The sequence below is a fragment of the Anolis carolinensis genome, chromosome 2 (assembly GCF_035594765.1).
Source record: "Anolis carolinensis isolate JA03-04 chromosome 2, rAnoCar3.1.pri, whole genome shotgun sequence".
In the NCBI taxonomy this organism is placed as follows: Eukaryota; Metazoa; Chordata; class Lepidosauria; order Squamata; family Dactyloidae; genus Anolis; species Anolis carolinensis.
Genome location: NC_085842.1, coordinates 125,824,991 through 125,841,304, shown reverse-complemented (window position 1 = coordinate 125,841,304; position 16,314 = coordinate 125,824,991). Strand labels below are relative to the sequence as shown.

At 41.5% G+C, this 16,314-nt stretch overlaps 1 protein-coding gene across 1 annotated transcript; it reads left to right on the top strand.

Moving 5' to 3' along the window:
* Window positions 1-3,032: 3,032 nt before the first annotated feature.
* On the top strand, window positions 3,033-15,094 carry mat2b (methionine adenosyltransferase 2 non-catalytic beta subunit). Its single transcript, XM_003215120.3, has 7 exons — window positions 3,033-3,199; window positions 4,796-4,990; window positions 6,258-6,372; window positions 6,648-6,800; window positions 8,560-8,753; window positions 12,238-12,351; window positions 13,632-15,094. Exons 1-7 carry the CDS (start codon window positions 3,137-3,139, stop codon window positions 13,800-13,802), a joined length of 1,005 nt encoding a protein of 334 aa, XP_003215168.1. The 5' UTR covers window positions 3,033-3,136; the 3' UTR covers window positions 13,803-15,094.
* The last annotated feature ends 1,220 nt before the right edge of the window (window positions 15,095-16,314 follow it).

Here is a 16,314-nt window from a genome sequence, read left to right as displayed (position 1 = left end):
AATTTTAACTTTATGGATGCAAAATCCAGTCAAACAAGTTGACTCAAAGTGTACATCAAGATGTGTCGTGACAAATGTTCACCAATATTCAGACTGCAACAATTTCCATGCAAACGAAGATACGGATTTGAAATTTTGCCCAAGCATTATGCTTGTACTGGACATAATAATGGCAGATTTGCAACTATCCAGCATCTATAACTGCCCTGCAGGATCTCTTCAAATTTGTCTGCACAAATTGTAAAATCTACCAAAGTTCAAAACCAATTATCAAAAAAAAGAGTACCTGAATATGCTTGTGAATAGTAGCATCCGAAAGAGAGAAAAATTGCTTTACAAGACTGATATTTGTTTGTTTTGCAATGCAGTCATTAAGTATCTATTTACTCAGGTCAAAGCATGTTATATTTTGTGCATTTATGCATTATGCATCCTCATGGTCAGTACTTAGGCTGGAAGCATCCCATAGACTCACACTATTTATTGTATCAGAAGTGAAACCGAGGTTGCAGTTGTAATGTATTTAGAAACACAAAGTTTAAAACTTTACATTACAGTGTTCCCTCACTTATCGCGAGGGTTAGGTTCCAGGACCACCTGCAATAAGTGAAAATCTGCGAAGTAGGGAAACTATATTTATTTTAATATTTATACAATATTTTATTAGTATTACATTATTTTGTCTTTATCAACCAATTGTGCGTTGATAAATTGCCGCCTCCTCCTCCTGTTGCCGCTTGGGCTCCTTTTCTCTCCCTTTGGCTTCTCCTTCCGTCCTTAGGCTGTAAATTGTAATTTTTTATGATTTATAATAGTCTTTTAGAGTTTATTGAAAAACCGCAAAACAGCGAATCCGCAAAAAATGAACCACTAAGTAGTGAGGGAACACTGTATACTAAATGTCCTTTGATCAGAATCTGTCCACTCGGAATGCCTCTGGTGTTGCTGTGAGAAGGTCCTCCACTGTGCATGTGGCAGGGCTCAGGCTGCATTGTAGTAGGCGGTTTGTGGTTTGCTCTTCTCTATACTTGCATGGCACAGGCATCACTTTTGTAGCCCCATTTCTGAAGATTGGCTCTGCATCTCATGGTGTCAGAGCACAGTCTGTTCAGTGCTTTCCAAGTCACCCAGTCTTCTATGTGCCCAGGAGGGAGTATCTTATCCGGCGTCAACCACTGATTGAGGGTCTGGGTTTTAGCCTGCCACTTTTGGACTCTCGCTTGCTGAGATGTTCCTGCGAGTGTATCTATAGATCTTAGAAAGCTATTTCTTGATTTAATGCGTTGGCTTACTGCCTGATATTCGAACGGGGGATGGGCCGGAGATGTCACTGCCTTGGTCCTTTCATTACTGGCTGCTACTTCCCGGCGGATGTCAGGTGGTGGAATACCAGCTAAACAGTATAATTTCTCCAGTGGTGTGGAGTGTAGACATCCTGTGATAATGCGGCATGTCTCATTAAGAGCCACACCCACTGTTTTAACGTGGTGAGATGTGTTCCACACTGGGCATGCGTACTCAGCAACAGGATAGCAAAGTGCAAGGGCAGATGTCTTCACTATCTGGCTGTGATCCCCAGGTTGTATGATATGTTTCTAGCACCCACTTTTTGCTTGATACTCAAGCGGTGCTTCTTGTAGGTCAGAGCACGGTCCAGGGTAACTCCCAGGTATTTTGGTGTGCTGCAATGCTCCAGTTCAGTGATTCTCAACCTGTGGGTCCCCAGGTGTTTTGGCCTACAACTCCCAGAAATCCCAGCCAGTTTACCAGCTGTTAGGATTTCTGGGAGGTGAAGGCCAAAACATCTGTGGACCCACAGGTTGAGAGCCACTGCTCCAGGTAATCTTCAGAGCTGGAGATGCTTGTCTGTTCTTGAGATGAAAAGCACAAGTCTGCCTTTTAGATGGATTAGGGATCAGCTGGTTTCCCCTGTAATAGGCAGTAAGAGCACCTATATCTTCAGAGAGCTTCTGTCCAACCATTTCAAAGCACTGGAGGAATAGGAGAGGTGCACAAACACTTCTGAGGGATAATATTTTTGGGAGGGAGGATAACTGGGACTGGATATTGAATCTGGATAGGAGGGCTGCGCTGCATAGAAAAAGTCTGGTGGTACAGTAGAGTCTCACTTATCCAACGTAAACAGGCCAGCTGAACGTTGGATAAGCGAATATGTTGGATAATAAGGAGAGATTAAGAATAAGCGTATTAAACATCAAATTAGGTTATGATTTTACAAATTAAGCACCAAAACATGTTTAACAGCAAATTTGACAGAAAAAGTAGTTCAATACACAGTAATGCTATGTAGTAATTACTGTATTTACGAATTTATCACCAAAATATCATGATGTACTGAAAAAATGACTACAAAAATGCGTTGGATAATCCAGAATGTTGGATAAGCGAGTGTTGGATAAGTGAGACTCTACTGTACCAGCTGAGGTACTTTTTTTTCTATCCTGAATAAACTCTGGTTAAGGCTTCTAGGTGCCCAGCCCTCTTGTTGGAGTCCCCGGTGGAGTAGTGGGTTAAAGCCTTGTGACTTTGAAGGTTGGGCTGCTGACCTGTAAGCTGCCAGGTTCGAATCCCACCAGGGGAAAGCGCAGATGAGCTCCCTCTATCAGCTCCAGCTCCATGCGGGGACATGAGAGAAGCCTCCCACAAGGATGGCAAAACATTAAAAAAACCCATCAACCCATCCGGGCGTCCTCTGGGCAACATCCTTGCAGACAGCCAATTCTCTCACTCCAGAAGCGACTTGCAGTTTCTCAAGTCGCTCCTGACACAAAAAAAAGCCCTCTTGTTTTCTTGCCAGTCTCAGGCTGATCCAGCTGCTACCCTCAATCCACCGGCCGGGCTCAAAGCCTCTATTTCCACAACAAGGGCCAGGGGCGCCTCTTCCTCGTTAGTCGGCTGAAGAACGGCTTTTTCCTCGATCCAGCCAATAAGCGCCGGAGCAGCGCTCCTGACGGCTGCAGAGCCCCGCCTCCCAGGTGGAAGGAGCCAATCAACGCCTCGTGGATTAACCAGGCCCCGCCTCCCGGGGCGAGAGAGAGGTCGCTGAGGCTGTCGGGTGGCCTCCAGACGACGCCTTCTGCAGAAGGAGACGGCGGGTGTTGCTGCGCCGAGCGGGATGGTCGGGTGGGAGAAAGGGCTCCGGATCCACTTTGAGCCGGGGAGCTGCTGGCTCGAGGAGGTGAGGCGGGCGGGGCGGAGGCACTCTCTTCCCTCAGGGCCGCTCAGTAAACAAACCCTAGCCGCGCCCCCTTCCGCTTCCTTGGCCGGGGGAGGGAGGCGGGTTAGGGGCGGCTCGGCCCCGGGTGCCCCTTCTCCCCACTTTCGAGCCCCCCAGTGCTAACCCCTCTTTGTTGGGCTGCATTTTCCATCATCCACCGCACTCGGCGATAGGCTGGTGGCCGGGGCCGATGGGAGATGTAGCCCGGCGACTTCCGGTTGGGGAGGAGAGGGCATGTTTCTCCTCTGTCCTAATTGAGAAGCAGTCGTCCCTTTAAAGCAGGCATGGGGCAAACTTGGGCCCTCCAGGGGGTTTGGACTTCAACTCCCACAGCGTACCGGCTGTTAGGAATGGTGGGAGTTGAAGTCCAAAACACCTGGAGGGCTCAAATTTGCCCCATTCCTGCTTTAAACCTAAAAGGGCGTAATCCTGACAAGAAGTCGCACTAGCATTGGATTCAATGAATTCAGTGCTAGTGTATTGTATCAATGGATCCAAACTGGACAAGTGTTTCCTGAACACCGCTGCTGAGTAAGCCACAAACTACACTTTACTTGGTTATGTAGATCCTGTGCTACATTTGACAGAATAAGCCCTTTTTGTAATAGTAGAAAACCACTGGTCTTGAAGATTTTGCTAGACTGCAACTCCCATCAGCCAGGCCAGGCCAGCCAGTAGAGCAGTGATTCTCAACCTGTGGTTCCCCAGGTGTTTTGGCCTACAACTCCTAGAAATCCCAGCCAGTTTACCAGCTCTTAGGATTTCTGGGAGTTGAAGGCCAAAACATCTGGGGACCCACAGGTTGAGAACCACTGCAATAGAGACTCCTCCTGCAAACATCATCATGCTACTGTGGGAGCAAAATCTCCCTGGAGATTTATACATAGAGAGAAAGAGCGAGAACAGAATCTTCTTGATTTGAATCTTGTTCAGACACAGAAACAAGGCGGCTTACATATGGCAATTAATTAATGCCTTAAAACACATACAAAACACTGAGCTTAAAATAAATTGAATTAAAATTAATACATATTAAACATTGAAAAATTTCATTCAATATTCCAAAAATCATAGTCTAAATCCGTTCCGTAGTCATTGCACATATTCCAAATCTATCATTGCACTTCGCTATTCTCTGAAAGCCTGATCTGAAGGCTAGTAGGGAGGGGGCTGATGTAATGTTGCTAGGGAGGGAGTTCCACAGCCAAGGGGTCACCACTGAGAAGGCAGTACCTCTCGTCCCCACCAGTCACACCTGCAGAGGAGGTGACACCAAGAGCAGGGCTTCCCCAGATAATCTTAATCTCTGAAGAGGTTCATATAGGGGAAGATACATTCGGACAGGCAAGCTGGGCTAGAACCATTTAGGGCTTTGTAGGCTAAAGCCAGCCCTTCAAATTATGCTTGATAGCAGATTGGCAGCCAGTTAAGCTGGCGCAGCAGTGGAGCTGCGTACTTCCTGAAACACAGCCAAACATAGGTAGGATGGATTCATTCCTTCCTTCCTTATTCTTAAAGTAATCAGCAGTAGTAAATGGATGTGCATTTATTTTGCAGGAGGATGTTGACATCCCTAACAGACGGGTTCTGGTTACTGGGGCCACTGGGCTCCTTGGTAGAGCTGTGTATAAGGAATTTAAAGAGAATCGGTGGAATGCGGTCGGTTGTGGGTACAGTAGAGCACGTCCGTTGTTTGAGCAAGTTAATCTTCTGGATGCCACTGCTGTTCATAACCTAATCCAGGGTTTTCAGGTAAGAATTGTGGCAAGAAGAGGGAAGCTGCTGTCATCCCATTGCTCAGAAGGTGCTCCCAGGTCAACAGTTACCTGTTAAATGCAGCTAAATCTCAGTTAATAAACTGTCTGTCAAAGACATTCTTTTGTACAAAGTCATTTTACACCCACCAACTCTTCTTCTAGCTAGCTAGAAGATTTTCTTTTTAGCTGTGACAGTCTTGGGAAGCTGGAAAAACACACCCTTTCAGTTCCAGATTGCAACAATATGTGCAATAAACAATAAAAACTTCAGTTGAGAAATAATGGAATTCTACTCTAGCTGATCATACCAAAGCACTGTATTTCTGCTTACAACATGCAGGGTAACAACACTTTTTACTGAGATTTGGAAGACGTTTTTACATAGACTCTAGAAGTTCAAACTGTGTGCTAGTGTATATTCATGTATAGGTCGGGCTTACATATAAATTGACTGCAGATTTTGGGCCAGAATTATGGATTTTGATGTGGATAAATAGAGGGTTCTTCTGTGTAGAGGGGAAAGCACAATTGCTGTCTCAAGGGGCCAGTCACCTCTGGCTGCTGCTGCTGCCATTTCCTCACCCAGGCATTCAGAAATACTAGAAGCAGTGCCACAATGGAGACAAAAGGGTCCTTTTTAAAGATTTTCCCAGAACCACAGATAAATTGACTCAGGTTTTTTGGGTTGATTTTATTTTTCTTAAATTTTTTAGACTTATACATGAGTGTATAGGGTATTTATACAAGGTTCCTAAGAGAAAGGTGAGAGAGATATAAAGTAGATGTAAAAAGCTGATCAGGTTTCATTTGTGCATTTTTTCAATTACATAAATCTTTACTGAAATATGTTGAATTGCTCCTATTTTGTGGTGTAACAGCTTATCCTGTGTCTCCATGTTATTTCTGCCTCTGGTACCAAATTTTCTGTTAAAGAAGGAGTGCTCAGGAACACACCTACTTTATTAACTGAGATATACTTTTAATTATGCACCTCTTGCAAAAGAATCCTGCTTTGGTTTTATGTATAGTTTTTATGCTTTCTCTAAAATCCTTTGTAAAAGAAAATACCCCATGTGAAAGGAAAAAGGATGCCTGACTTGTATATTTGATTTTTTTGTGTGTGATCCCCATCCCTATTGCAGCTATCTTGATGTAGTTTACATGAAAACTAAAATATGGTCCCATTTATGCTACTTGTCTGAGCTACTTGTTTGTTACAGCTACATTTTTCTTCTGTAGTCATATGGATATTTAATTTCCAGCCTCATGTGATAATACATTGTGCTGCTGAGAGAAGGCCAGATGTTGTGGACAGTCAACCAGATGCTGCTTCTCGGCTCAATGTGGTTGCTTCAGGAAACATAGCAAAAGAAGCAGGTAAAAGTGGATTTTCTTTTATTCTTGGGGTACATCATTATTTTATATGGAATTAGAGGCATGGGCTGTCCACTTGACCTCAAAGAGTTGTATCTCTAATTGTTAGATTTTTTTAAAAAATCAGTAGAAGAGATTGATAGTAGGGTCTCGCTGACTAGAGATAGATTTTGGGTTAGAATATTTTTCTTTCAGCAAGTCAGTTCCTAATGAAAGATAGAGTAACTGCTGTTTTGTGTACCATTAAGCTTGCTTTTGTTTTTTCCACCTTATGCTAGCACAAGTAAGAGCATTTCTGGTCTACATTAGTACAGACTATGTATTTGATGGAACAGATCCACCCTATAAGGAGAACGATGTACCGAATCCTCTAAATCTGTATGGCCGAACTAAATTAGAGGGTGAAAAGGCAGTTCTACAGAACAATAAAGGTAAGTATACATTGGAAGCTAGCATGTTTTTTCTTGCCAATTAAATCCAGGTGGTTGCAATTTTGTACACATTTACTTGGGAGAAAAAAGTGTTGCACTCATTTGTATATACTTTTGAGAAGACGCATAAATGCTTTTGAAGTGTTAGGAAAATATGGACATAGAGAGCTAAAAGAAAAGAAAACATGTGTTTAGAATAAACAAAATATACTTTTCTCATAGATCAACATAACTACATTTCTTAGTTTTTCCATAGGAAAAATGTGAGGGGAATGGGAAGAGTCAAATTCCTTCAGGAAGCTATGTAACATATAGAACACTATAACACTGGTAACTTGGAAAGATTTAGCATTACTCCATAAAAACCAGTGAGATAATGAACAGAGAAAGGTGTAAAAGACAATCTTCTTTTTGAAAAAGTGTTAACCTTGCTTTGGTGAAAACAGCAAAATGCCGCAAACCCCGTATTTTGATTTAAAGTAAGATACATAACCACCGTCTTTGTGTATATGTGTTCTTTAGAGATGGGGCTTTGAACTTGAAATCTGATGCTAAGAGTTGTTTCCCAGTAACCAACTTAGCTGAGTAAAAGCACTACATTATGATTGTACTGGACAATGGGTTTGGATGATGGGTTCAAACTACAGGAAAGGAGATTCCACTTGAACATCAGGAAGAACTTCCTCACTGTGAGAGCTGTTTGACAGTGGAAATCTCTCCCCGGGGCCGTGGTGGAGGCTCCTTCTTTGGAGGCTTTTAAGCAGAGGCTGGATGGCCATCTGTCGGGGGTGCTTTGAATGCGATTTCCTGCTTCTTAGCAGGGGGTTGGACTGGATGGCCCATGTGGTCTCTTCCAACTCTACTATTCTATGATTCTATGATCATTGCAAACAATAGCCAAGATTTCCACCGAAAGTATTGCTATATTTTGTATTTGTATTGTCATAGTTGCACGAAGTCACAAGCTGGAGAGGTAAATAATTAGGGTGACTTTTTTTTTCAAGCAGATTGCATATACAGTAGAGTCTCTTATCCAGCATAAACGGGCCGGCAGAATGTTGGATAAGCGAATATGTTGGATAATAAGGAGGGATTAGGGGAAAAGCCTATTAAACATCAAATTAGGTTATGATTTTACAAATTAAGCACCAAAACATCATGTTATACAACAAATTTGACAGAAAAAGTAGTTCAGTGCTCAGTAATGCTATGTAGTTATTACTGTATTTACGAATTTAGCACCAAAATATCACAATGTATTGAAAACATTGACTACAAAAACGTTGACTACTAAAAGGCAGACTGTGTTGGATAATCCAGAACATTGGATAAGCGAATGTTGGATAAGTGAGACTCTACTGTATTTAAATAATGCAGGAAGAATAAGTAGTGGGTTTTCATAGTCTGCTTGTTTGGAAATAATTATCCTTTGCAGAGTGATTGTAGATGATTTTTCTCAATTCCTTGATTTTTCACTTGGGTTTTAGAGGGACATTTGAAGTGCTTTCCAGTGTAAATTTTTAATGTACTGTATTGCATGAATAATAGCTTAACATTTAAAGACTTGTCATTTTGACATCTCTGTTTTTTACCAAGGTTATTTAAAAGATAACAGACAAGTAAGCAATATTTAAAGGTGATATAATGTACTGTATTACAATAATTTGAAGGCATTTTGTGCCTCTTTTTTACAAGCTCAGCTTAAGAAGTTCATCATACCTAATACATATTTTTATTTATAGCTTTTCTCATCTTTTAGATGCTGCTGTGCTTAGAATTCCTATTTTATATGGAGAAGTTGAGCGACTGGATGAAAGTGCAGTGACAGTTATTTTTGATAAAGTACAATTCAACAATAAATCAGCCAACATGGACCATTGGCAGCAGAGGTTTCCCACCTATGTTAAAGATGTAGCCAGTGTCTGCAGACAGCTTGCAGAGAAGAGAATGCAGGTAAGAAATTATATCAGTCAGTTTCAGGCCAGATTTCAAGGGCTGCTTTTTATAATGTGAGGATATATATAAAATTGTAGCAGTACTGGTAGTGTTCACCATAGTTTTATAGAATAATCAACATTTCAACAATATGTATCATATGCTTATAAGATTTTCATGTTAATACAAGTAACAAGTAGAACCAGACATCCTGAGGAGTGAGGTTGAATGGGCCTTAAGAAGCATTGCTAATAACAAGGCAGCAGGAGACGACAGGATCCCAGCTGAGTTGTTTAAAATCTTGGAAGATGATGCTGTCAAGGTGATGCATGCCATATGCCAGCAAATATGGAAAACACAAGAATGGCCACCAGATTGGAAAAAATTATATCCCCATACTCAAAAAGGGAAACACTAAAGAATGCTCCAACTTCCATACAGAGGCACTTATTTCCCATGCCAGTAAGGTAATGCTCAAGATCCTGCAAGGCAGACTCCAGCAATACATGGAGCGAGAGTTGCCAGATGTCCAAGCTGGGTTTAGAAAAGGCAGAGGAATGAGAGACCAAATAGCCAATATCTGCTGGATTATGGAGGAAGCCAGGGAATTTCAGAAAAACATCTATTTCTGCTTTATTGACTGTTTTAAAGCCTTCGACTGTGTGGATCATAATAAACTCTGGCATGTTCTTGGTGGTATGGGGATACCAAGTCACCTGGTCTGTCTCCTGAAAAATCTGTATAAAGACCAAGTAGCCACAGTAAAAACAGACCACAGAACAACAGACTGGTTCAAGATAGGGAAAGGAGTACTGCAGGGCTGTATACTTTCATCCTACTTATTCAACTTGTATGCAGAACACATCATGTGACGTGCGGGGCTTCACAAAACCAAGGCTGGAGTTAAAATTGCTGGAAGAAACATTAACAACCTTAGATATGCAGATGATACCACTCTGATGGCTGAAAGTGAGGAGGAGCTTAGAAGCCTTATCACCAAGGTGAAAGAAGAAAGCGCAAAAGCTGGGTTGCAGCTAAACATAAAGAAAACCAAGATTATGGCAACCAGACTGATTGATAACTGACTAATAGAGGGAGAAAACGTGGAGGCAGTGACAGACTTTATATTTCTAGGCATGAAGATCACTGCAGATGCAGACTGCAGCCAGGAAATCAGAAGATGTTTACTTCTTGGGAGGAGAGCAATGGCCAACCTTGACAGAATAGTGAAGAGCAGAGACGAAGGTCCACATAGTTAAAGCAATGGTATTCCCCATAGTAACCTATGGTTGCAAGAGCTGGAAAAGATCATGATGCTGCGGAAAATGAAAGGAAAAAGGAAGAAAGGCCGACCAAGGGCGAGATGGATAGATGGTATCCTTGAAGTGACTGGCTTGACATTGAAGGAGCCGGGAGCAGCGATGGCTGACGACTGTGTGAATGAAGAAGACAAGTAACAAGAGAAGCACAGCATTGTTCAGAATAAAACCAGTAAATTAGATTATGGGATATTTTCACATTAAGACATGAATATACATCAGGGCTTGGAATTATTCAAGGATAGGTTACGGAGTGCAACCCCGTCCAGCACAGGTTGCCACCCAATACCCCGATCCGACGAGCGACTGACCAGGAGGGCCTCTGTCTTGTCAGGATTGATCCTCAGCTTGTTCCTCCTCATCCAGTCCGCCACAGCGGCCAAGCACGGGTGCTGAACCAGTGCTTGGCCGCTGTGGCGGACTGGATGAGGAGGAACAAGCTGAGGATCAATCCTGACAAGACAGAGGCCCTCCTGGTCAGTCGCTCGTCGGATCGGGGTATTGGGTGGCAACCTGTGCTGGACGGGGTTGCACTCCCCCTGAAATCACAGGTCCGCAGTTTGGGGGTCCTCCTGGATTCAGCGTTGACGCTTGAGGCTCAGGTGTCGGCGGTGGCCGGGAGGGCTTTCGCACAACTCAAACTTGTGCGCCAACTGCGACCATACCTCGTGAAGTCTGACTTGACCACGGTGGTGCACGCCTTAGTTACCTCTAGACTGGACTACTGTAATGCGCTCTACGTGGGGCTTCCCTTGAAGACGGCCCGGAAATTACAATTGGTCCAACGCTCGGCTGCCAGATTAATAACGGGAGCGAGTTACAGGGAGAGATCTACTCCCTTGTTTAAGGAGCTCCACTGGCTGCCGTTCATTTTCCGGTCCCAATTCAAGGTGCAGACCATCATTTATAAAGCCCTAAACGGTTTGGGACCCACCTACCTTCGTGACCGTATCTCCTACCATAAATCTGCCCGAGCCCTTCGATCATCAGGGGAGGCCCTCCTGTCTCCACTGCCTTTATCTCAGGCCCGCCTTGTGGGAACAAGGGAGAGGGCCTTTTCTGCTGTGGCCCCCCGTTTATGGAACTCACTGCCCATTGAGATCAGGCAAGCCCCCACTCTTTTAGCCTTTAGGAAAGATTTAAAAACATGGCTCTTCCGGTGTGCTTTCGGAGAGTAACTGTTATATACCTCCTTTGTTACTCCCCCCAACATCTATCCTCTAGACTGTTTCACTATCTCATGTTCCTGTTCCCCATGATTTTATTCTTATCTTTTCTTACCCGAGTTTTAACTTTATGTCCATGCGGCCCGCCCTTGTTATGTTATGTTGCTTTTGCTTTGATTTTGTTCTGTACTGTGCATTGTTATTCTTGTATTGTTTAATTGTATTTTGATATGTTGTTTTTATATTTTGTTATATTGTACTGTCTTGGGCATGGCCCCGTGTAAGCCGCCCCGAGTCCCCGTTGGGGAGATGGTGGCGGGATATAAATAAAGTTTTATTATTATTATTATTATTATTAGGTTACTGGAGGACAAGTAAATGAACTACTGCTAGGTAGAATATAACAAATGTGGAAGGTTAGTACGGGAGAATTTAGGTGTTCTACTTCTTTGAGAGCACAGTTACCTCCTACAACAAATTATTCCCTTCATCAACAAGGGATCCTTCTCTGAATGTAGCATCCTTCTCTACTATGAAGGTTCCAAAAGAATTCAATCCAGTGTCATGAAACAAAGAGCAAAGAGACATTTGGAGATCTTACAAAATTACATTTTTTTCAAATATCTGTGATATTTATTAAACCCTCTTTTTGTCTTTCTAAAAACCATTTATTGACAGCTTGCTTCATTAGGCAGTAGAATCCAGAACAAGAATTGAATTTCTAAATTTATTTTCAGCTATATAAATAAATTGGAAGTGAAACTGTTCATGCCATGCTGTGTTGATACAGTTAGAAATTATATTTTTTGTATTTAATGGGTCTGAATTCTTGTCTGCAGCCTTACATCATGTAAGTGTTGTGCTGATAAAAAATCACGTTCTATTCCAAACACATTAGTTGTTCTTCCTTTTCTAGTCATCCTTAAAGGAGATTTTTGGAGAATTTTACTCCTCTAGCAGTTCAGTACAAGACAATATATGAAAATCCAGCTGTTTGATATTGTTCTCTTTCCTCAGAATCCATCCATAAAAGGAACATTCCACTGGTCTGGTAATGAGCAGTTGACTAAGTTTGAAATGGCCCGTGCTATGGCTGATGCATTCAATCTTCCCAGTAGCCACTTGAGACCAGTAAGTAATGGTCAAAATTGTTGGAATAATTTAATGAGAATCATGTAGTCCCACAGATGTCAATGTTCTTTAAATCCTGAATTATTATCCGGCATAGCCTCTGGTGGGACTGTTGGGATCTGCAGTCCAATAGCGTCTGCAGGTTTGCAGGGTTTTTGCCCCTATTCTGAAGCTTCTTACATAGAAGTCAGAAAGTCAAACGACCATTTGTGACCATATTAGGATTGTGGAGCAATATTTACCTTTTGTCTGAATGAATCATTCAAATGCCTAGGCTTTTTGTATTTGGATGTGATTTAATATTTTTACCGTTTCAAAGCTGTCTATCTGATAATTGGCTAGCTCAGTGGTTCTCAGCCTGTGGGTCTCCAAATGTTTTGGCTTTCAACTCCCATTAATCCTAACAGCTGGTAAACTGGCTGGGATTTCTGGGAGTTGAAGGCCAAAACACCTGGAGACCCACAGGTCTAGATGCTTGAAATGGAATTGTAGTCTCTCCATATGTTGAAAAGGATATAATTTTGTTCCGGTTGTACTTTTCCTTTGGGCCCCAGCCTTCTGTTCCTGGCTTGTATTGAAGCACTAGGTTGGTGTCATTTCTGTTGTGTGCATTCAAGTTGTTTCTGACTTAGGGTCACCTAAGAGTTACCACTGTTGTTGGGTTTTCTTGACCAGATTTTTTCAGAGGAAATTAGCTATTGCCTTCCACTGAGGCAAAGTTTGATTCACCCAAGATCATCCAGTGGGTTTCTATCCCTGAGTGGAGGAATACTGGTATTCCAGAATTCAAATGATTATGTAACATGTTACAATTACACAAAAAGTTACAATAGTTTAATGGTTGATCTAGTTGGAATAAAATAAAATTCATCTGTATGCTGATCTGTTTTGTTAGCCTAATAAACACCAATTTGACAATAGCTACTATTGCCACCTTACAAATAATTGAGGCTAGGGACTATTTGCTCTGGGAGCCATCTAGCAGGAATTATATTGAAACTCTTATGCCCCACCCTTTCAAGTGATAAGAGTTTCATTCACAAGTGGTTCATGGTTGCAGAGAATTAGTGATTTCAAATCAGGTCCATCTTTTTGAAGCACCCATTATTTTTTTCCCATTGTAGTACTTTTGAGTATAACAATGGGAAAATATTTAAGATAATTTGATATACAGTATTTGGCATATGCAGTGGTATGTGTATGTTTCCAGTGTAAAATGCCTTAACTCTTTGCTCTACAGAATGTGTACATATCTCCTTGCTGCCTGTTCTTGCTTTTAGATTACGGATGGCCCGGTGGTGGGTGCGCTTCGTCCCAAGAATGCTCAGCTTGATTGCTCCAGACTTCGTATGTTGGGCATTGAACAGCACACTCCCTTTCGGGTTGGAATTAAGGAATCCCTTTGGCCTTTCCTGACCGACAAGAGATGGAGACAGACTGTCTTCCATTAGTTTGTAAATATTGTAGTGTATGTATGGGATGAGACACGTTTTAAAAAAATGCAGGGGAAAAGACTAGTTTTGTATTGAGTGTTGTATGTTTGAGACTTAATTCAATCAGGTAAAAATATGGTCTTGCACTAGTGAAACTGCAAGGGGCACTGGCAAGCAAAGAAATGTGTTTGGAATTGCTTTCTGTTTTGCCATACAAAAATATCTAGTGCTTTAATTTTGGCAGCCATCAGTAATAGTTGAATAAAAGATCTGTTTCTTCTCTTTTGCAAAGTCGAGGTGTGTGTGTGTGTGTGTTTCCATTAGCTATGCAGAATTTCCTTTAACATACATTCCCTTAATTGCCAAAAAGAAAAAGAAGAAAGTTAAAGCATAGTGCATTTGTATTTCATTTTGGAAGCTATTTTCTTGTGCTTGATATTGAAATAGAAAGCATTGGAGATTGCATTGCTTTAGCTATCATAAAATAACAGTATATTTTTTCAGCTAATATATAGTTTTGATGCTTCAAAGAATTTAACAATGTTTTGCACTTGAGAAGTCTTGCAGTTTTTTTATATTAGTCGACATAGGTTACTGACCTTTCTCACAGACGCATGCTTCTGTATACACAGTAATCTGCTTAATCAGACTTCCTCTTTTGTCTGTTGGAAGCATGAAATGTGGATGTTCTCTTTGCCTTTTGCTGGCTGGAATTTTACCTTGGATCCCATTAAATCCAGACAAGTATTAAATTAATAATTCGAATATAACATCTGATTCTTCATATTTTAGTTCAGTTAGGAGAGCTATAACAATAGAAGTATTCTCAGCAGTTCCTTCGCCAAAACATAAAAGCAGGTGGTTTAGCTGATTTAGAAGCCTATATTTATCCTCTTTATAAGAACCACAAAAAAGTGTATGTTGGAAACACTTAATACTTCTTATCCTGAATATCCAGTTTCTAATATAGTGCTGTGTAAATTTTGTGTTCTTGCTTCTGTGTTGGAAGTGTTGGAGTATATGTTATAAAGTCTTCTTGCTTAAAACAAAACAAGCAAGCAAAATAAATCCCTCAAGGCAGCTTTTGGCAATGCATTTTCATTTTTCTATCCTTCCTGCAACTTGTCATCACCCGATTTTTCAAGGTAAAACATTCACAGAAGAACTATAGTTGACTTTTTGACATTCCTCACTTTTGTATTTTGGAGACCACTTCTGTTGTCAGTTTCTTCCCATATTCTAACTTTGTCTTAGTCTGAAATCTTGATGCACACTTGATAAGTTAAAAATAAAATATGGTATTAAAGGTGTATTGCTGTATTTTGTCTTGTCCTTTTTTGAGCAGCTCTTTGAGGGATTTGTGTTATTATGTTCACTTATTCTGAGTACAACCATCACTCACTTGTATCTGAAGTTTTTTTTTCTCCCCACATGGAGTCTTGAAGAAATTCAGATGCCACAAAGCAGAATTATCTGAGGCTGCCGTGTCAGAGAGGATTCAAAATTTTAGAACCAATTCTGTATTACTCAATTACTGTAATGTGTACTGTTACGTAGCCTGCTGGAAATTGTTTGAAATGGTTCTGATGGTGTGACAGTCAGCCTTCTGATGGATTTGAGGTTTTGGGGATGCACAACCATGGACTCTGTCAAGTTCTACCCTTGATTTGAACCATCAAATAACTGTTGGCGAAACATACATATATTCTTTGTATTTGTATTTCTATTGACTTGTATGCCACTTCTCTCCAAAATCGGGGTTCAAGATGGCCTATACGGGTGGAGCCTCCCTTTTCATAAATGCTTGAGAGCAGAAGTGTTTCAGGGTTTTAAAAAAAATATTGGAGTACAGTATGTCTTTGGAATAGGCTCATATTTTGTTGGTTCATACACAAAACCATGTACAGTAGCAGACCAGTTGTGACCGCAAAAGCTGAGTTCAATCATTGCCTGAAATGTTCACCTCTGTTTCTTCCTTCTCAATCCAAACTGAAGAAATATCTGTGCAAAGGATCAAACTCTGTTTCCAAGGCCCACCTGTATACCAGCCCAGAAAGAGCTCCCTTTTCAGTTGTGTGCTTGGTGATGCTGGTGGGAGGAAAGAAGAGAGGGTATGTGCATGAGCATGCACTCTTAACAAAGTTTACGAAACCTGAGATTTCCAACGGAGTAAGCTACAACCAACATTCCCCCTTTATCATCCCTCCCCATCTGCCCCCAAAAAAATCCAAATACATTTCCTCCCTTCCCATTTGAGGGTTTGTGGTACAGGAGGGGAAAAGATGTGTATGTGTGTTTGGGTGCACTCTCAGCAAAGTCTATGGCACCGAAGACTGCAAGCAGAGGGGAACTTCAACCCAGAGCCCATTCCTCTTCTTCCCTTTAGCTCTTGCATTTTTCTTTTTCCCAGTAGTATGGCAAACCCAGATAAAGTTGATGAGTCTAATCAGTTTCAGAAGACGCCTGAGAATGCTTCTGTAAAGTGACTGGCACACTCCTTTTCTGTCTCCAGTCCCTGAAGGAAATATTT

Bases quoted from the DNA above. Each gene is read 5' to 3' on its own strand.
- mat2b (XM_003215120.3), top strand. From the start codon at position 3,137: ATGGTCGGGTGGGAGAAAGGGCTCCGGATCCACTTTGAGCCGGGGAGC. The intron at 4,991-6,257 runs GTAAGAATTGTG...TTTAATTTCCAG, and splicing joins ACCTAATCCAGGGTTTTCAG to CCTCATGTGATAATACATTG. The intron at 12,352-13,631 runs GTAAGTAATGGT...TCTTGCTTTTAG, and splicing joins CCAGTAGCCACTTGAGACCA to ATTACGGATGGCCCGGTGGT.